Source organism: Panthera onca, chromosome F1 (genome assembly GCF_046562875.1).
Source record: "Panthera onca isolate mPanOnc1 chromosome F1, mPanOnc1 haplotype 2, whole genome shotgun sequence".
Taxonomy (NCBI): Eukaryota; Metazoa; Chordata; class Mammalia; order Carnivora; family Felidae; genus Panthera; species Panthera onca.
Genome location: NC_138355.1, coordinates 4,248,763 through 4,267,906, shown reverse-complemented (window position 1 = coordinate 4,267,906; position 19,144 = coordinate 4,248,763). Strand labels below are relative to the sequence as shown.

Genomic DNA, 19,144 nt, shown 5'->3' with positions numbered 1-19,144 from the left:
TGTCACGTCCAAGCCCAGGCCCTCATGACACGCCAGTGAAAAGTCTCCTTTCCTGTCATCTCTCGGGGACACAAAGCACATGGAGTGACAGCCACTGGTGCCAATGCTGGGGAGGGTGCAGGTCCGGCCCTGAGGGTCTTGGACACTGGGTTCCGGTGCTCAGGGCCCCCGCGTCCCCGTCGGTGTCCTGGAGCCGGGCTTACCGTCTGTGGGTAAACGTGGGCCCCGTGCTAGTAAACGTCTGACGGCGAGCGCGAGGGGTGTAGGGGGGAGCAGGGGACGTAATCCGCAGCTTTGCCCATGTCTGTGTCGCAAACACTCCTGCCACGGCCCATCGCGAGGCACCAGCGGCCCCGAATAGGGTGAGGCGTCCCGTCCCTGCCGAGTAACATTTCCGCGTGGGCACCACAGTCGCGCCCTCAGGAGCACAGATAACAGGAAAACGTACTGAAATAATCAGGAGGTGGGGAGTTGTGACTACGCGTCACCTTTGTTTTGAATATAATTTATTTAATCGTAAGCTTACATAAGCAGTTTTAGTAAGGGCCGTGCACGGACGGCAGATTAGCAAACTCCCGACGAAATGTATCGACCGGCTCGCACAAGCCTAGCACTCGGCCAGCTGGGAAGGAGGAAAGTGCGGGCATCACGTGGCGTCCAAGGGGTCAAGTTCAGCACACGAAGACACTCCTGGGCACCCAGGAGCTTAACGGGAGCAGATATGACTTGGCCACGTGGGGGAGACCTGGGAGGCTCTGCTTCGTGGCCTGTCACCCTGCGCGGCTCCCGGGCACAGGGACAGCGGGAACACAATCCAGGGAACGCCGCGGGGGCCTCGTCCAGCACCCAGGGTGACCGCAGCCCTCCGCCCAAGCCTGGGGGCAGGGGTGGCCCAGCACGTCCAGTTTGCACAGCCCGCCCTGACATCCGGACTGCTCTCCCCAGCGCCCAGTTGGGAAAGGAGCAAGCCCACGTCCCAGGAAGGGAAAGGTGGAGACGAGGATGTGTGCAGGGACACAGCGTGAGCACGAGTGATCGTCCTCGAAGCATATGTGCCGGCTGTACTCATCTCTTACGCGGGAGAACAAAACTGTCTTAACGGCGACAACTTTATTGCGATTCCCACACCTGAAAACAGGAAGCAAGGGGAAGATCCTGTTGAGAGGGTTGAGCGGTTACCCGGGTCGCGGGCCTGGGACAGCAGGCCCAGGATGGGCGGGAAGAAGGCAGCTAAGGTTCACTAAGCCGTGCCGTGGGCGTGACCCACGAGGGGGAGTGCTCTGTTGTTCTAGTAAAGGCTCCTTTCAAGTCTGCGGGGGCGCGAAGGGGAGCCGAGCGCGGAGGACCACGGTTTGTGGAGTGCTCGTTACAAGAACGGGCCCCGGGTTGTCACAAGCACACCAGCCAGGGAGGTATTACTGCCCCACTTTACAGATGAGAAGGCTGAGCCGCAGGGAGGCCGGGAAGCTTGCCCGAGACCGATCACGAAGTCATTTACGCTGAGCAGACAGGAGGTATGCCAGGAGCCACCCTCCTGGGACAGCCACTCCCGTTCTCCCTCCTCCAGCCGTGGCCCTCCCCGAGGCGGTGCCTCCGGAACGAGGCACCGGGAGGACAGCTGGTCCAGGTGACCTCCCTCCCTCCGGGGCCCCTGCCCTGCCTGGGCGCAGGGCACAGGGCACAGGGCACAGTGAGGACACCGCCTCCTGTGGAGTGGGGGCCTCTTACCGAACTTACCGCACGCAGGGCCCTGACCTCGTCGGATCTTTATAACAAGTGAGTGCGGCGGGTGCCGTTACAAACTTCCCTCACCACCGTGAAAATGAAGCTGAAGTGACCCCCCCCCCCTTGGGGCCTGCGCTCCCCCTTCGGGCGCGGCCATCAGGCCTGCAGCACTGCCTCTCTGAGGAGGCAGGAGCCAGTCACAACAGCACCCTCCCAATGTCTGTGTCCCCAAGAAGCTCTCTCTTGGGTGCCCAGGCCCGGGCCGGGGAGGGAGAGCCGTCCATCAGCCACTTTGGGATTCACCCAGAGCACTGCCCCTGCCCCACTCTCCTCCCTCCTTAGGTCACTTCTGTGGGGATGAACAGTGATGGCAAAGGTACCCAGTGGGCAGCTGTGCCCGCCCAACAAGTGTGGTTCTTAGCTGGCCACCGGGCACAGCACCGAGACCTGTCTGCTGGCTCCTTCACTGGGGCAGCCGCACCGGCCAGAGCCTCCCTGGCTTCCTGGTGGGTAACGTGGGGTCGCCGCGTGTCAGGGGTCGTAGCCCAGAGCCCGGCACCCAGCACGGCTCCAGCAGGGTGCCCACTGCTCTCAGCCCTGTGGTCACCGTCCGCTTCTCCCAGGAACTGAAAATCGGCTCGAGCTCCGGACAGACCGGTGGACTTGGGTCCCAGCCACAGCTCAGGGGAGGGAAGTACTCGGATGTCCCTCTTTCAGAAGCGTAAGACCCTCCCAGGGCGTGCTGGCAGCTTTTAAAGCTTTCAAGGGACCCCCTTCGGGAAGAACCTGACACAGTAAAGCAAGCCTGAGGCTGGGGCCCAAGGAAAAGAAAACCAGCCACTTTTTCTCCCGCTCTGTCTTTAAATCTCCTTTTCTCAGAAAGTTTACGCTAACTGAACCTTATCAGGAGCCCAAGCTACTTTGCTGGCTTTCAGGTGATGGAAAAGACATGGGGTTTTCAAAGTCAGACAATCTGGGTTTAAAGACAGGTCTGTGGCTGCTGCGTGACTACAGGTCAGTCACTTACCCTCTCTGAGCCTTTCCTTCCTCACTTGGGAAATGGGGAAAATGGGGGACACCTGGGTGTCTCAGTCAGTTAAGTGCCCGACTTCGGCTCAGGTCATGATCTCAGTTCGTGGGTTCGAGCCCCACGTCGGGCTCTGTGCTGACAGCTCAGAGCCTGGAGCCGGCTTCCGAGTCTGTGTTTCCCTCTTTCTGTGCCCCTCCCCCACTTGTGTTCTGTTTCTCAAAAAATAAAAACATTTTAAAAATAAAAAAAGAAAGAAAACGGGGAAAAGAATCGTGTCAACCCCACAGGATGGCGAGGAGATCAAAGGAACGAAACCCATCTGTGGACGATGAAGCCCCAGGCAAACGTGAGCCGCCACGATTTGCTGCGAAGAAATGCTCAACTGCAGGACGCAGAACCTCGGGGAAGGCGTGTGTGTGAATCCCCTCCCTCCATTCTAGCGGTCTCTGTGTCCCTGTGTCTGCCATCACGAGCCACTTGTCACCTTTTGGGAAGGAGGCAAAGTACAAAAACGAAGGAGACCGCTCCAGGGAGAGACATGTGGGGGCGAGGGTCACGTGCAGGTGGCCTTCTCAGGCTCGGGCTCAGAGGCGAGGCCCAGCAGCCCCGAAGGCCGCTCTCCCCCGGCCTCCGTTACGCAGCCGGCACGGTGCGCCCTGGACAGAGGGGAGTCTGCTCCCCAAAATGCCCCCTGGAATCCCCCGGTTTTATACCTTCAGCGTCAGAGCGGAAGCCTGAGTTTTGTTCCCTACAGAATTTTTAGAAACAGAACAGCTTTTTGAAACTTTTCCTCCCTACCTACCAGTTCACCGCCCGTACGGAGAGGCAGCCAGCCTGTGAGGGGTTTAAATGAGGCGGCCGGGTAGGTGTGGCGCACAAGCTGTCGCTGCGTTTTAAACATAGCTCACGACGCGCGGCACAGACACCATTCACAAACCTGAGTCACCGGTTCCAACGGGAGCCGCGCACGTGTATAAATAGCCTGTGTGTGTGTCACACAGAAGAGAGGGAAGTGTGGGGAATAAGGTAGAAATCATCGTGCCCAATTTAAACATAAAAACCTCAGCCTTGTCATTATTTACAACCCCAAGGACACCTCCTACCCAAACAGGAGAGGACGTCAGAGGGAAAATTCTAAATAAGCCAAAGTCCTCGAGTGGCACTAACAGAACGAATGACGTAGCATCACAAAAGGAGGCTGTAATTGCGCCGTCTCGCCTCCTGGCCGCCCGATGCACACAGCACAGAGCAGGTGCAGGGCGTTTCCCGGGCGCCGCTGTTTGGGGTCCTTAAGAGAAGACAGGCGTTGACGACGTCGACCGGTCGATTTGCCTTCGTTGATTCTGTGACGGTTTTGGACCGACAGCGGGAGAACACAGTTTGTGGTGGCAAAGAACACTTTGAACGTGAAAATGCTTTAAAAAATCATTCTTCCCTCCGATTCCCGCCTCCCCTGTGACTTTGGACATAATTCATGGCCAGCAGCCCGAGCCCCAGCTCCCAGTGTCGCCGGGCCGACTCCCACAAAGCAGAGCGCGAAAACAGGCCGCCCGCGGGCTCGGGGCCGGTGGGAGCCAATGGCGAATCCGCGCCCCCGCCGACCCTCCCGCGGAAGCACAGGGCGCAGCGGGGCTCCGAGGACACACAGAGGGCTCCGGTAGCCCGCGACACCCTGGAGGCCTCAGCAGGTCCTGGGTCATTCTGTTCCTGGGCAGGCAGTTTGTGGCCTGCCAGCCGCGCACCCCCCGCCCGCGGTCCCGGGCTCACTGCGGACCGCACGGGGTGCTCAGAGGGGCGGGGGTCACTCAGGCAGCAACAGTCCTTGCTCAGGAGAGGTCCCGTGGCCCAGACGGGATCGCCACCTGGGTGCGGGCTGGGCAGCGACCCCCACGCTCCGTGACCTCGGTCCCCGCTGCCGCAGGAATCCGCCGTCCGCAGGTGTCTCTCACGCACCCCAGTCCGGGCCCTTCTCCAACCGCCAGCCAGTCGCGAGGACTCCGCCTCGAGCCTCTCCCGTCCCAGTCTCTGATGACCTGTGCGGCCCGGGTTAAGAGCTCACTAGAGTGTAGATCATGCTGAATGCAGAAAGAAGAGGAAGAGAAGGAGTGAGTGGGAGCCCAGGAAGGACTCAGACCCTCACAACAGGGTCCTTCCTGAAGCCAGAGCCCTTGGCTCCCTTCCCGTCCTGGCACCGGAGCCAGGTCCCCCCGCAGTCCACATCATTTCCCACCACGTCGGACCCAACACCTGCTGTGAGCGCGCATTGTGTCCCCTGGTGAGAGACGGGATCGCTGCGTGCCTGTTATTCTCACCCGCACGGCTATGATGGCGGCCGTCCCCTTTCCTGAGACTGTAAGGCGGTCCCCGGGGTAGGGGTGCAGCGGATTCTTTCCCAGCAGCTGCCTCGTGCTGACGTGATGGCTGCGTCCGGGGCTCCCAGATTACGCCGCACCACATCTCACCATCGCCACCACAATGACCATCACCGCTCTTCCGAGGTCCGAGGGGCACACAAACTACGTGATCTCTTACGGGGTATCTCCCTGGCCCTCCTGTTTCTAACAGAATCCAGATATTAAATGTGCATTAAGAGCACGTGTGCCAAGGTGGTGCCCAACCCTGCCAGCGAGGGGTAAGGAACCCTGTGCTTTTAGAAAGGGCTGCAGGCTAATTCTGCAAGACCGAGGAACGTTCCACACCAAAATACACCACATACACGTATCTACACGTATACCAAAATAGACGGCACCAAGAAAAGCGACCATTTTTTCACATTATAGAGAGAAAAATGGATAATCTAAGGAAGAAAACCACATGAAAGAAACCGCAGGGTTTTACTTCAATCCCTATCCGGGATCGAAGCTCAGGAACGCCTCGGGACGGCTGGTACACCTCGTGGGCACAGAGCATCCCTGGCCGGGCCCCAGCTGGAGGGCCCACCGCACCCCTGCCTTGGGAAACCTCACAGGCTTAACGGCTCGACAACGGGGGCTTCAGGGGTGAAGCCGCCCTCTGGCGGGTGCTCAGCCTCTTCCGTTCACGGGGCTCCGGGCGCCCCGGCCGCAGTCGCGGGCCTGTGCCCAGAGGCCGCCCTGCCCCTCCTGGAAGCCAGCAGGGCGAGAGCACGCCTCCCCTCAGTGCCTGCAAATGGTGGTGTTTCAGACACTGCCTGTCTGTCCTTCAGTTTGTCTCTGCCTCCACGCTGCATTCGCTAATTTCTTTGTTTCTACAACAAAATTGGAGCCACCGCTCTGCCTGGCCGGCACCCTGGGCGTCCCTTCCCCGTCGAACCTGGTGCCTCACTGCTCTGCGGAGCTCCTCAGAGACCCCGTCTCTCCGGCCCCAGAACCCCCAGCCCCTTCGATGCAGGCCTTGAGGGGCGCACAGGACCGTCAGCCCCGGCCGCCCTCAGGGGGGAAGGGGGTCCACGTGCACGCGGAGAGCTGCGTCCAAGCTGAGCGCGGTGACAGACTGAAGTGGCAGCCGCTGGGACCCCGGTAAAGCCGGGGCTGGCACCTCGTTCCCGAGGACCTCACAGACGTTAAGAAATGTGTCCGAGGCTCTAGCTGGCAGCCGAGTGTCTGGCCCGGAGCCTGGGATCCTCTCATCAGTGTGTGCTGACCACCCCAGCACCCCCGCTCGGGTGGCCTTGGGGCCAGGAGACATTTGCAGGTTCCCGGGACGCGTCCGAGTGGATGCCACATGGCCGTCTTCTCAAGCCAAGAGAGCTGAGGCGGTACAGCATCCTGCCCGGTTACCCTGGGTCATGCGGCCTCCCTCGTGCTCACCCCTCCCCTTGCTGCTGGCCCGATGGCAGACACCCCCCTCCCCCCGACGGCTGGCCCGACGGCAGACACCCTGTCTGACTTGCTGGCCTGCGTGTCTACAGTGCACACAGTAGGACTCACGTGTTCCTTGCTCTGACCCTGTGACCCCCGAGGGCAGGCGTCAAGCCGCACACTCAGCACGGTCTCCCAAGAAGGGTGCCTGGCATGTAGGAGGTGCTCAAATACTGCGTGAGTGAGTGACCGAGAGCGAGGAGGGCAGGTGAAGGGTGTCTGTGACGTCACTTGCTGTTATCACGGAGAGGGCGCGGGCTTTGGCAGAGGGCTGTGCCTCCTTGCCTTGACCTCCGTGGCTCCGGGGCCCTGAGCGATCCGCTTCTCACGGGACCCCCGACTCTGTGGCAGGGGCACCCGGAGCCCCACAACAGGAGAGGCTGGGCACACGCCAGTGAGCAGCCTCACTCATGCCAGCCCCCCGCTGTCGAGCCGTTAAGCCTGTGAAGCTTCCCAAGGCAGGAACTAGTCTGAACAAACTTTAGTTGCTAGAAAGTTCTGATTTGGAGTCAGACCCGGGCAAATCTGCTGGGCACCCTGGGACTCTCCAGGGACACTTCAGAGACCCTCGGGCTCCTTGTACGTTGAAGCAGGCAATGACCCAGGACCCTCCGTATGGAAGGAGGGGAGAGGGGTCACCCTGAGCCTGGACTGACCCTCCACCCCAAGAAGAATGTGGTAGAATAACTCTGAATCCCCCGCCCCCCCCCCCAGGCTGATTTACCCCAGAGGAAGTTATACCCCAAGGACCTCTGGGTCTTCTGGACTCTGGGATGTTCTGGGGAGACAGGCAGGTCTTACCCCTGGGGGGACGCCCAGCCCCGAAATCCTGAGTCGGCAGATCCAAACCCAGGAATCTGCATCTTTAAGAAACTCACCTTCCTCACCCTGATTCTGATGCGAAAGAAAGACCAGACTTTGTTAAGACTTTTCTAGAGCTTTCCCATGACAGCCAGCAGTTGGGAGCTTCGTGTTTGGGACCGAACTTGAGATGTACCTGCAGCTGTGACCACGGGAAAACATGTGACGTCTAGGGACGTGGTCTCACTGCTAACGTGTGGGCAGTGACGGCATGTGGCCCCCAGACTGAGCGACGTATACCAAGCTCTTGGCCCGAAGCAGGGCTCGTGTGTAAATGTGGATAAGTGTGGCCGCCCCGCGGCCGGCCCAGCCTGCCCCCTGCCTGAGGCGGCCTTGTTAACACCCCCTCCCTCCTCTTCCTCACCCAGCTACCGTCCACAGACCAGTTTGGAGGCAGCACTGGGATGCTGGCAGGTTTCGTGGCTGCAGGTAACCACAAGGTGGCAAGGTGGCAAGGTGACAGGTGAGGTCCCCAGAGACGAGCCCAAAGAGGAACCAGAGAGGGACGCTTTAAGAAAGGGCACCCCCCCACCAAAGGCATCCTGTTTACACCATCTGTTGGGTAGGACACTCTACCCAAGGCGGGGGGAGGCTCCTGAACAATCGCAAAGTCAGCAAAGTCAGTTTTACCTGATTAGCACGAGGTTACAGATCATCAGGATAATTGTGAGCACGCGCATGTAATGACCCAGTGTGCCCCTTCCGGGAGCGTGACTGCCACGCAGAGTCTCCGTTCTGGTTCCCCGGATGCTTACATGTGGACTGGGGGCCACAAGGCTAGGCCCGAATGGCCGAGCTGTGGAGGGAGCCCTGTGGGGAAGGAGTGGCGGCCACACGTCCCCAACCGCCTCCTCCTCCCCAACCGCCTGCACCGTGTGGCCCTAAGGACGCGCCCGCCTGCAGGCGAGGACCTCTGCCTTTGGGCACGAGCCCTCGCCCCCGACCCAGAGTGAGGTGGCTGGCGTCATACCCACCAGGCTGTGATCCCCACGCTCACGGCCCCCCCCCCAAAAAAACCTGCCTCCTTTGCTGCAGGAGTGAAAGCGTCAGGAGGGGCAGAAACTCACCAGTAGAGGTAATAGAAAAAGGACAGCAGGTAGAAGGCCAGCTTGCACCAGGCCTCCTTCTGACAGTAACTCAGGGTGTCTGCGTTCATGACCGCGGGCGGGTCGTAGGCCAGCTCGGAACTGTCTGCCGGACAGTGAAAGTACCTGCGGAGAAGAGGACACGGCACCCTTGGCCCCGAGGCTGGGCAGGGACGTGAGGGCACCCGGAGAAGCCCCCCTGACGCAGGACTGTGTCCGGGGGCCTCCGCCGAGCGGGCGTCTGCCTTCGCCGACTGGAGTCACCGCCCGGCCCGGCCCGTGGCTGCTCCCGGACGCCGAGGTCCCCCGGCATCACAGGGATTCCACCCACGTACACAACAGAAGGAGGACGTGTCACCTGGTGCCTGGAGACAGCGAGAAGAGTCTCCTTCCTCCAGGTGAGGGGGGTCCACAGCACACGTGTGGGGGGGGGGCGGTCCACAGCACAGGGGTGTGGGGGGTCCACAGTGCACACCCACATGGGCATCCACACAGGTACGGGGTGCTACGCAGAGAGAGCCGCAATGCCACCGACCACACTCGCTTAACTACCACTGGCTGTTTTCACACCGTCCTCCCCCCAGACCCTCTTTCAAAATCCTGAATTCCGGGGGCGCCTGGGTGGGTCCGTCGGTTAAGCACCCGACTCTGGCTCAGGTCACGAGCTCACGGTTCGTGGGTTCGAGCCCCGCGTCGGGCCCTGTGCTGACAGCACAGGGCCTGCCTGGGATTCTCACTCTCCACCCCGCCTCGAAATAAATAAATAAAAACTTTAAGAAAACAATAAAATAGAATCCTGAACACTACAGGAGGGATGTCATGTCCTCACTGGAGTGGGAATGGTTCACATCACTGGTCTTCTTGCTGGAAGGACCCAGAGCAGCCAGAGAACACTGGCCATGGTGGGGGGAGAGCAGTGAGGGAGCCGGGAACCAGGGAAGGGAAAGCACAGGGAATAGATGGGGCGGGGGTGGGGGGGAGCGTTAAAGCTAACTCTGTCTACCTGGAAACACCACAGGCCTCGTTCACGGGAGGTGGGGACTCCGGTGTGGGAGGCTGGGTGGGGGGTGGGGGCCACCGGGGGGGCCGACCTCTGGCCTCTCAGGCGGATGCTGTGTGTCCAGGCGGGGAGAGGGGCTCAGAAGAACACCTTCTAACAAGCACTGTGGGGGCTGGGGTTCCAGCCCCTCCTCACCCCTCTCAGAGGACAGTGACGGTGTCAGTCACCACCGTGTGCCGGGAGGACGCCGCAGGCTACGCTCCTTGCCTCCCTGGGGGCAGATCCAAAACCTACGGACCTTGGTGGAGAATGTTCTAGGCGACCTCGCCCAGTGGACGCAGGACGGCTCAGTGGGGAGAGCCAGGCTCTGGGGCTCACAGGCCACCAGACCGACCTTCCTCCAGTCGGCCACTGACCTCTCCGAGCCTCAGCTTTGTCATGTGTAAAATGGGGGTGAAAGTGCCCACTCCACGGGCTCCTGGGACCACCGTGGGGGACGCTGGACACAACAGCCTGCAAGCAGGTGGCAGATGCAGGTGCTGAGGCCGCTTTCTGTAAAGCGCTCTGAGAGCGAGCACAGGAGGGGCTGAGCTCAGGAGAACGTCCTGGCCCCGGGCCTGGGGGCCGTCGAGGACCCCTTCTCTGGCTCGGCCTCCCACTTTGGGAGGAGTGATAGCCCTGAGGATACGACTTTGGGAGTCCACAATAATGACTTTGGCACCTGGAGAGACACCTCATTACTGCAAGGGTCCCAGGGTGATTCCTCTCACAGGCAGAGGACTTCACAAGGAGCAGGACAGGTGACAAGGACATAGACTGTGACCCGCACAGAGGCGGGGCTGAACAGGCCCTGGGCTACTCTGGGCGGGGTCCCAGAAAATCCAGCCCATCTGACAGATGCTTGTCTTTTATTAGCATGATTCCCAGGGGCGCCCGGGGGTCTGTCAGTTAAGCGGCCAACTTTGACTCAGGTCATGATCTCATGGCTCATGGGTTCGAGCTCTGCGTCTGGCTCCGTGCTGACAGCTCGGAGCCTGGAGCCTGCATCAGTATCTGTGTCTCCCTCTCTCTCTGCCCCCGCCTTACTAATGCTCTGTCTCTTGCTCTCAAAAATGAGGATACATATTTTTTACAAATTTGAAAAAAAAAAAGACATAATTCACATACCAAAAACTTCACCTTTTTAAAATACACGGTTCAGGGATGTTTAGCATGTTCAGCGAGTGGCCCGGCTGTCACCAGGATCGAATTTCAGGACACTCTCACGCCCGAAGAAGAAAGCCCTGTACCTATCGATGGTCCCCCGCCCTCTGTCCCAGCCCCCAACCTTCCTCCCTTCTCTTCAGAGCTGCGCGTTCTGGACGTGTCACAGAAATGGCCTTTTATGACTCGCTTCTTTGACTTGCATCTTCGAGGTCCGGCCATGTTACAGCGCGTATCAACGCATCGCTGCCTTTTACCACCAAGGAACACGCCATTGCAAGGACGTGCCGAGTTTTGTGTGTCCGTTAATCCACGCAAAGCGGATCTCTCCACTTTGGGACTTCTGTGGAAACGCTACAGCTGCTTGTAACGGGGATGTGTGAGGTTCGAGGCCGCGGCGAGCCGACCAGGGAAGAAGAAGGGCCTTCCCTTCCGAGGCTGCCGTGCGGGAGGAGCTCCAAAAGAAGGCTGCGGAGAACGGGTCCCCAAACGGAAGAGAGGAAGGCATGAGGTGGCTGGGGCCTCCGGGGCCACGGTCTCTGGAGGGCAGGCCGTCCAGGCAGAGAAGAGGAAGCACACACCCGTCCCCGGCAGACTTACCTCCAGAAGTGATAGAAAAGCAGGGGGACGTTCAGCCCCAGGGTGAGCCACTCCTGTGCACACAGGAACATGATACAGAAGAGGCTGTGGATGGAGTATTCCGGCAGCACCAGCTGAAGGGGGAGCAGAGGCAGAGGCCCGCGTTAGACGGAGGGAAGTCACTGCTGCCCGACGGGCCGCCAGCGTGCTCACGACCCAGTCACCGCCCCAAGACTACGCTCCGTTTCTGCTACGCTTTCCTCTTAGCGGTCCCAGAGCCACGCTTCCCACCCAAGTCCGGTGGACCCGGGCTCTCAGCGCCCTACGTACCAGGCGAGAGCGCTTGCTGCCGGGGGTCACGGAAGCCGGGAGGAGGGCCCGGGAAGAGACGCGCCGATACAGGTTCCAGTGAATCTGCAACCGCCCGGCTCTTGCTCTCCGAGCCCTGTGCGCCCTCCCGTGCGAACCCGTACGCCACGTCAACACGCGTATTTATGTCCAACCTGGGAGGGCTGGGAAAGCCCTGAGAAACAGCATTTTTCCTGGTGGCGGCTGGACCAGGGGGAGCCCGAGAGAAAGAACGTGTAGTGACGATGAAGGCAGGGAGGCCAGCCTCCGCAAGATGGAGGCCAGCCCGGACCAAGAAGGGTCAGATGCTGGGACCAGCAGAAGGCTAAGCTCCCCGGCCCCAGCGTGCCCACGCGGGTGTAAATGCCACAAGGTTTATAAACTCCCCAGCGTGCGTACATCTTAGCGGAAGTCAAAGTTGGGACGGTAACCAAAGTGACGGCACGGGAGAAAGTGGGTCTCCAGGCCGGAGACGGAGCTGGAAACGCACCACCATCCCCGTCACGTAGGAGCGCGTGCTGTGCCTCGGTGCCTCAGTGGGGCATGAGCGCCTCGGGGCCCTGGGACACTCCTCCCCACCACCCCGGCCGGAAGGCTCACCACAAATGCCGCTTCCTAACAGAAGCCTCCCCCAGCCCACCCCTCCTCACCCCGCGCCACCCTGCAGCCCCAGGCCCACAGCATCGGCACCCCCTCCGGCCCCCAACACACATGCACCTGCCCCCCCACCAGCGCTGTCTTTGCTCATCTGTTCGCAGGTGCTATTGGGACTCAGTAGGGACCGAACAAGCACACGTGTCTGCAGCATGGCCGCCTGGCGCTGGGGACGCAGCCCGCGGTCACCCACCACGCTTCCTCCGGGCAGGAAACAAACCGCCTTCGGCCGCCCCATCCGGGTACGGGACTCGCCTGCGGGCCCCTCCCCTCGGGCCACGGTGTTAACCGCCCCACGTGACAATGCAGAGGAGACACGTGCCAGGCACGCGTGTAAGAAACGTACTTTGTACCCACGTGGCGTGTCCCCGACTCACGCGTCCACCGGCCCACACCCGGGAGCCCTGGGGTCGAGCTCAAAGGGCCACTTTCCAGAGTAGGGGACTCGGTGGGTGAACCTCACCTGCCCGGGTCCCTCACCGTCCTCCCCCTCGGGCCCCTCACCGCCTGGACCCCTCACCCCCCCCCACCCCCCCCCAGGGCCGTCGCCCGCTCAGGCTCAGCCAGCTTCCCAATCCTGCCATTTCTCCTCCACGGCCGCTTGTGGACACTCTTCCCTTCTTTCTCCTGCCTCTACGGGTCCGGCCCCCGCACCTGCCCCCAGGCCAGGCAAGAACTTTCCTTCCTTCCACACGTGCCACCACCCCAGCCCACCCCCCACCCACCCCGCCACTAGGGTGGTTTGACTGCATTTCTGCACCGCCCCTCTCCTTGGTGTATCCACACACCCCCGGCCGTAGCCCACCCGTGGTCTGCCGACTGGTAACCTGACTTGTTACAGGAGCGGGTAGTGAGGCAGCACCTAGGTCACCGCCGAGGGATGGGGGGGGGCTGCAGGGCGCGGACGCTCTCCCAGCCCCCACGGAGGGGGTGTGAAGGAGCGGAAGGACGGGATCCCCTGGGCCTGGGGGAGGGGAAGGTGGTGAGAAGGCGCCCCCACCTGCAGACCCGCCCCGTCTCCCACCACATGTCCCGGGACCGAACATACTGAGAGCCACACCACGCCACCAGGAAGGTCCCAGGGCCGGGTGCAGCTTGCAGGGCGCGTGGGTGAGACCCAGTCTCCGTGGACTCACATCAGGTTTTCAGCCGTGACCGCATCGGGCTAAAAATATTAGCCCGCTGTCTCACAGTGTTACGTAAGTCCCGACACTTATATAATGATCCCGTGTGGCACCGAGAACGCGGCTAACCAGGCAGTGTCTATTTCCCTCACCTGTAAACGCCAGCATTTACGACCTACCGATGGGGCCGCTGTGAGGACACAGCCTGTCCCGCGGATGAGGCCGCTCTCGGGTGAGGGACCATCGTAAAGGAAGAGGCGCTGTCCCTATTATTATCGCTAACAATCGCGTACCAGCCAGTCCCCAAGTAGGGAACTCGTCACTCTTGCCCAGAACCTCTGCCAAATGGCCCAGAGCCAACTGGGGTTTCCTGAGTCTCCTCTGACCTGCACCCGCCCTCTCTACACCGAGCCCCCAGCTCCCCCAAGCGGGGAGAGAAACCCAAGGATGTAAGACAAGGGCGTGAGACAAGCCTGCCTCTCCAACCGTGAAAACCCAGGCCTTGACTGTTCTTGGCGCAGACGGACATCCAGCCCCCCTCGTCTATATGCCCGCGGGCCCCTGGGTGTGAAAGAAAAGGATGATGTCCTTGCATCCGATTCCCCAGCCGGAGCTAAACAGGTCCTAAAACAGGGGCCCTCGCGGGCTGGGCGGGGTGGAGGCAATTTCCTCATAAGCATCCAGAGTGGAGGTACCACCGTCTCTGCCTGTCTCCGGGTGAACAGGTGCACGAGGGGCAGCGGGAAGGAGGCAGGCAGGTTCGGAGGCGGGGAACCTGGGACCGCTGGGCTGGAAGGCTGCGGGGAAAACCCAGAGCGGGCGGGAAACCTTCTGAGTCCCTCTGCCCAAAAGAGGCCATTTTCTCTGGGGTCGCTCTGAACAGAGCAATCCCGGAGGGCAGCCTGGCAGGAGCCCACAGCAGCTGGGGCGGGGGCAGGGCCTGGGCTCCCAGGCCTGTGATCCCCTCGTGCTGGAGACGGGCGCCCCAGCCTCAGGTGCCGTGATCAGCAGGGAGACCCCGACAGCTAGGCTTGGGGCCAGGCTGAGCTGAGTGCCGGCCAGTTAACGTTCCGCCCTAGCGGAATTCGCACGGATGTTCGCCAGATACTCCCAGGGGTGAGCGGGAGACTCTGGGTCGTACTGGGTCGTAATCACTGGGTGTGGAACCATAACGTGAAAATCCACCACAAATCGGTCTGACGTGTGTGGATTCGTGTCCCTGGAACCGTGGACCTGGCTCCGAAGCCTGTGCGGCCAGCAGCTGTGCGGGGCACTTGGGCCAAGTGTGGCCACCTTGGGTCAGGGTCAGGGTCACACCCACACAGCTGATTCCAGGGACCAGGCCAGGCCTCGAGAAAAGCCAGTCCCCTATCGCTTTCCCTGTGGGCCGGTTCCCATCATACACCAGGAGCCCGGGGGGGCATCGGAGGGAGACAGTGAGAGGAGTTCCCTGCTTGGGTCCCAGCAGCATGTGAGGACACCTGGGGGGTCGGGGGGGGCAGAGCACAGAGGTGGGGCCTGGAGCTGAGGAGTGTGGTCTCCAGCCCCCACTTCCCAGCCCCGTGGGGCCCTCTGGTTTCCACCCACCCTCTCCTTCACCCTCCCTCCCTGAGCACGTTTAATCCAAACCTGGGGACTTTCTGCTGCTTTCCAGCCGTGTGGACTCACTTCTCTGCAGCAGAGGCCCAGGGAGAAGGTGGGGAGCGAACCCACACTCCTCTACCCACCGCTCCTGGGCACCCAGCATGTGAACGGCCCAGTCGCAGCTCAGCCCAGAGGCCCCAGCCGGGACCTGGCTGTGCACTGACAAATCCGTGCCACCTGTCACACGTGCCCCGGACACTGGCACTCTGGCTCCCCCACGCCCTGCCCCGAGCCCCCAGAGCCGCCTGCTCCTCCCTGACCTGACCGCTCCTCGGGACCAGCTCCCAGCCTGACGCCCTCCGGCCCCACCGCCACTGCCCAGGGACCCTTACCACTGGCTGCACCGTGTGCTGGGGACACCAGCCGACTGGGGACCCCCCCCCCCCGCCTTGATCCAGGAGGAAATGCCTTCATGCCCAACACCCACGGGGAGGAAGGTTTCTTCCATCCGAAGTCCGAGGATCCTCAGCTCTGTCTCTGGGGGAGGGGAAACTGGGGACAGAGGGAACAGAATGGGCTTTGCCGTGAGCTCTACTTCCCCGACACTCCTACCCGCCTCCTCCCCCAGCCGGCTTCCTTCAGCCTCACGGTAATCTAGCGGTACGTCTTGAGTCTCATGGCGCTCCCGAATCCGATGGGGGTGCTGCTAACACACAGACGGCCGGGCCCACCCCCAGACTGTGTAGGTGTGCGTGGGCCTTTCCCAACCAGTTACCAGGAACCCACCGAGAACCGCACTCCTCAAACCGTGGTCCCGGGACCGGCGTCACCAGCATCACCTGGGAGCTTGAGAGAAATGGGAACCTTGGCTCCACTCCAGACCTGCTGAGTCAGAACCTGCAGGTTAACAAGATCCCCGGGGGACTTACAAGCAAGTCTGTGAAATGACTGCTCAGCACTGATTCCCAAAATAGGGTCCACCAGCCAGCTGCAACAGGGTTGCCTGGGGCACGTATGCTTAAGTGCAGATTTCTGGAGGCGCCGGGGGGCTCAGGCGGTTGAGCTTCTGACTTCGGCTCAGATCATGATCTCACAGTCTGTGAGTTTGAGCCCCCCGTCGGGCTCTGCGCTGACAGCTCAGAGCCTAGAGCCTGCTTCGGATTCTGTGTCTCCCTCTCTGCCTCTCCCCTGCGATCGCTCTCTCTCTCTCTCTCTCAAAAATAAACACAAAAAAAATTTTTTTTGCAGATATCTGTGTTCTACACCTGTCTACCAAGATAGACTCCACGGGCTGGGAATCTGTATCTTTCAGAAGCATCCCAAATGATTTTATGAAGCATCTTAGCTAAGATTCGTAGGCCAAGGGCTTGAAGAGAACACAGAGCAGAGGCTTCCTTTCTGAAGACCCTGGGTCTCAGTCCTCAACCCCAACCCCCAGCGGGGCCATGACCGTCCTGCGCGCAGGTAGCCTCCACGGGTTAAGAGCAGCGTGGCCTGCTCCCCAGCCACCACCACGCGGGAGAACCCCTGCAGAAGAACCCAGAGGCTTGGCCATGAACTCTTCTGGGGCGGAGCCATGTCCCCCAGCATCCTTCACCCCCTGAGCCCCGAGCCTCCCGTCCCACCCACTCTGCCTGCTCTCGGCAGGCTAACTCTCCCCCCCCTCACCGGCTCCCTCCTCCTGTCCCAGGGGGCTTTCTAGATCTGGGTGGTGGGCGGTTCCTTTTAGGACCAAACTTTTGGGTTCCGGCTCTGCCCGGCCCACACCTCCCAACCTGCCTTTGTCCCTGTTCTCCCGCAGCTTGAATTCCTCACACTATCACCAACAACCTAGGGGACCCGTTGGGGAGGAGGTGACAATAATGCCATATTTTCAAAGGAACAGAATTCTCTTACGACTCGCGGGAACCCAGAGAGATCTTAAGTTACACTTGTAGCTACCCACTCTCTTCCTCCTTCCCTTTAAGGTCGGGGTGCCGGGGGTAGGAACCGCGGTCAGGATGCAGGGAGTGATTGGCCAACTGCTCAGACGGTCTAGGGGGAGAGGCATGAACAGGAGGGAACGTTCTAGAAGGAGAAGAGCAGAGGGGTGCGGGGTTCACAAGCCTGCCTGCTGGGGCCGAAGAGCCCACGTTCGCACTCGGCAGGTGGGTGCCGGGAGCGCGCAGCGGTCTGGCGAGCGGAGGCCGCGGTGCAAGTGCACACGCAATGCGTGAAGTCTGTCTCGCCAGGAAACGGGCGCCGAAGTACGGAGGGCAGCGCGCAAGACCCTCGCTGCGGGAAGAGCGAAGACAGAAGCGCTCGTCTGAATGAGGGAATGACGGCACGTTCCTCAGAGGGAACCCGGCTGAGGTCCAGCGGACGGAGTGTCCGGGCGCAGGGTATCCCCGAGGGGCATCGGGCGTGGTTTGACACAGTCACGTTTTCCTCCCTGGCCTGGAGTGACACGACTTAACAGAACCCCCACAGAAGTGCCCCGGAGCCCCCAAATCCTTGGTACCGGCTTCTTAAGGCGTCGAGACTCCAGGGAGCATCCGTGGAGACTTCTCCGGACCACAGAAGCCACAGGACAGCAAGGAAGCTTCCGCCTTCACTCTGCCCACGGCCGGGGTGGAAATCCGTGCGCACGGCGGGGACGGTGAGTCTCGGGGCCTCTGCGCTCGGTCCTCCCCGCCGCCCTCCAGGTCCGGCGTGAAGGCTGGGAGGCCCAGCTCCCGTTGGGACCATCGAGGGCGCACCTTCTGGGGTCCCGTCCTCTCCACGAGGCTCTGTTGCTACACCTTTTATGGAGCAGGGACCCCCCACGCACACACACCATCTCACATAGCCCCACAGGCAGTCTGTTAATAGAGCGAGGCTCGGAGCAGCCTGGGTCTTGAGCATGAGCTCCCAAAGGAGAGCCTTTCCCAGGTTAAAAACAGGATCACCCTACTTCACAGCCATTAAATGGTGTTAATTACCCATTACCTGCAGCTCGTGGGAGACGTTTTGCTCCAGACGAGCTTAAGAGAGTGAATGGAAGGAGAGAGGAGTCTCAGCACCTGGGGGAGGAGAGCAAATCGTCAGCACCACCTTCAGTTAGCATTTGTTCAGAGCCCACGGGCAGGTACACGGACAGACGGCCGGACGGCGGGCAGACGGTGGGCTAACCGCCCCGGCCCCGAGCCTACAGCAAAGCCAAGAGCAGCGGACCCCCTCTAGAGCACCCTGGCACATGCGACCCCTGCAAACCGGGGACGGAACTGCACAGGCACCCTTACACGCACACATTCGACGGCACAGGCTGGAGGTTTTCTCCACTCACTTTACCACAAGAACACAGGATATGATCTGACGGATTTCAACCGCGGGGAGGGTTGGCGCCCCAACCCCCTGCGTTGTTCAAGGGTCGACTATGCGCACGAGTGTGCTTTCCAGAGTCGGGCAAAGGCGACTATTAGAGGGACTGTGCCACGCTTTACCAGGAATTTGTACAAGCTAACATTCTGGGGGAAAAGCAATATAATATTGCAACGTTTGCTTTCAGGAAGGGCTGGAGGGGCGGTGTCCCGGTGAAAACAGTTTTAGATTAGGGAGCAAGAGACCCGGGCTCCAGACCTGCCTGTCGAGCGCCAGATGCGCTGCGTAATCCCAATGGGCTCAGTTTCTTCATCTCTAAGATGGGGATATAATGACATCCACTTCACGGGACTGTAATGAGTGTTGAGTTAATACGTGAGAAGCTCTTAAAATCATGTCTGGTTCATAGTGAGACCGCACAGATGACATCTGAGCCGCGTGCTCCGATGGTCCCTGCCCTTGTCGGCTCACGTACTGTGGGAAAAGCAGCACTTAAGCTCTCTTGAGAGTTAAACCGATGTATCTTCCCTTTCCCTTCTCCAGTCTATTTCTAGCACTTGCAAATTTTCAAAGTCCCCTCCCACCGTTCACTTCTGTCCCCAGAAATGCCATGTGCTCTGGGGTGTCCGAGCACTTTGTGTCAACGCTAACCGTGGGAGCTCCCACGTTCCTCCTGAGCCATGCACGCGTCTGCACCGTCCGTTTGTCCGTGTGTCTTTGTGGGTCTCTCTCCATACAGCGCCTACAAGTGTGAGCGAACCCGCCGTTTATTC

At 60.8% G+C, this 19,144-nt stretch overlaps 1 protein-coding gene across 12 annotated transcripts in view; it reads right to left on the bottom strand.

Moving 5' to 3' along the window:
* Positions 1-490: 490 nt before the first annotated feature.
* Positions 491-19,144, bottom strand: part of CNIH3 (cornichon family AMPA receptor auxiliary protein 3) — a 199,001-nt gene continuing 180,347 nt past the window's right edge. For 8 of the 12 annotated variants that reach the window (XM_078441030.2, XM_078441031.2, XM_078441028.2 and 5 more), the window contains 3 exons: positions 11,344-11,456; positions 8,523-8,666; positions 491-1,128 (listed from right to left, as the gene is read on the bottom strand). In XM_078441030.2, coding sequence (XP_078297156.2) covers positions 771-1,128; positions 8,523-8,666; positions 11,344-11,414 — 573 coding nt within the window. In that variant the 5' untranslated portion in view covers positions 11,415-11,456 and the 3' untranslated portion in view covers positions 491-770. Of the gene's footprint in view, positions 1,129-3,704; positions 4,831-5,067; positions 5,314-7,509; positions 8,266-8,522; positions 8,667-11,343; positions 11,457-19,144 lie in introns of those variants that run through there. The other 4 variants (XM_060643288.3, XM_060643287.3, XR_009613330.3 and 1 more) reach the window with 3 other exon arrangements.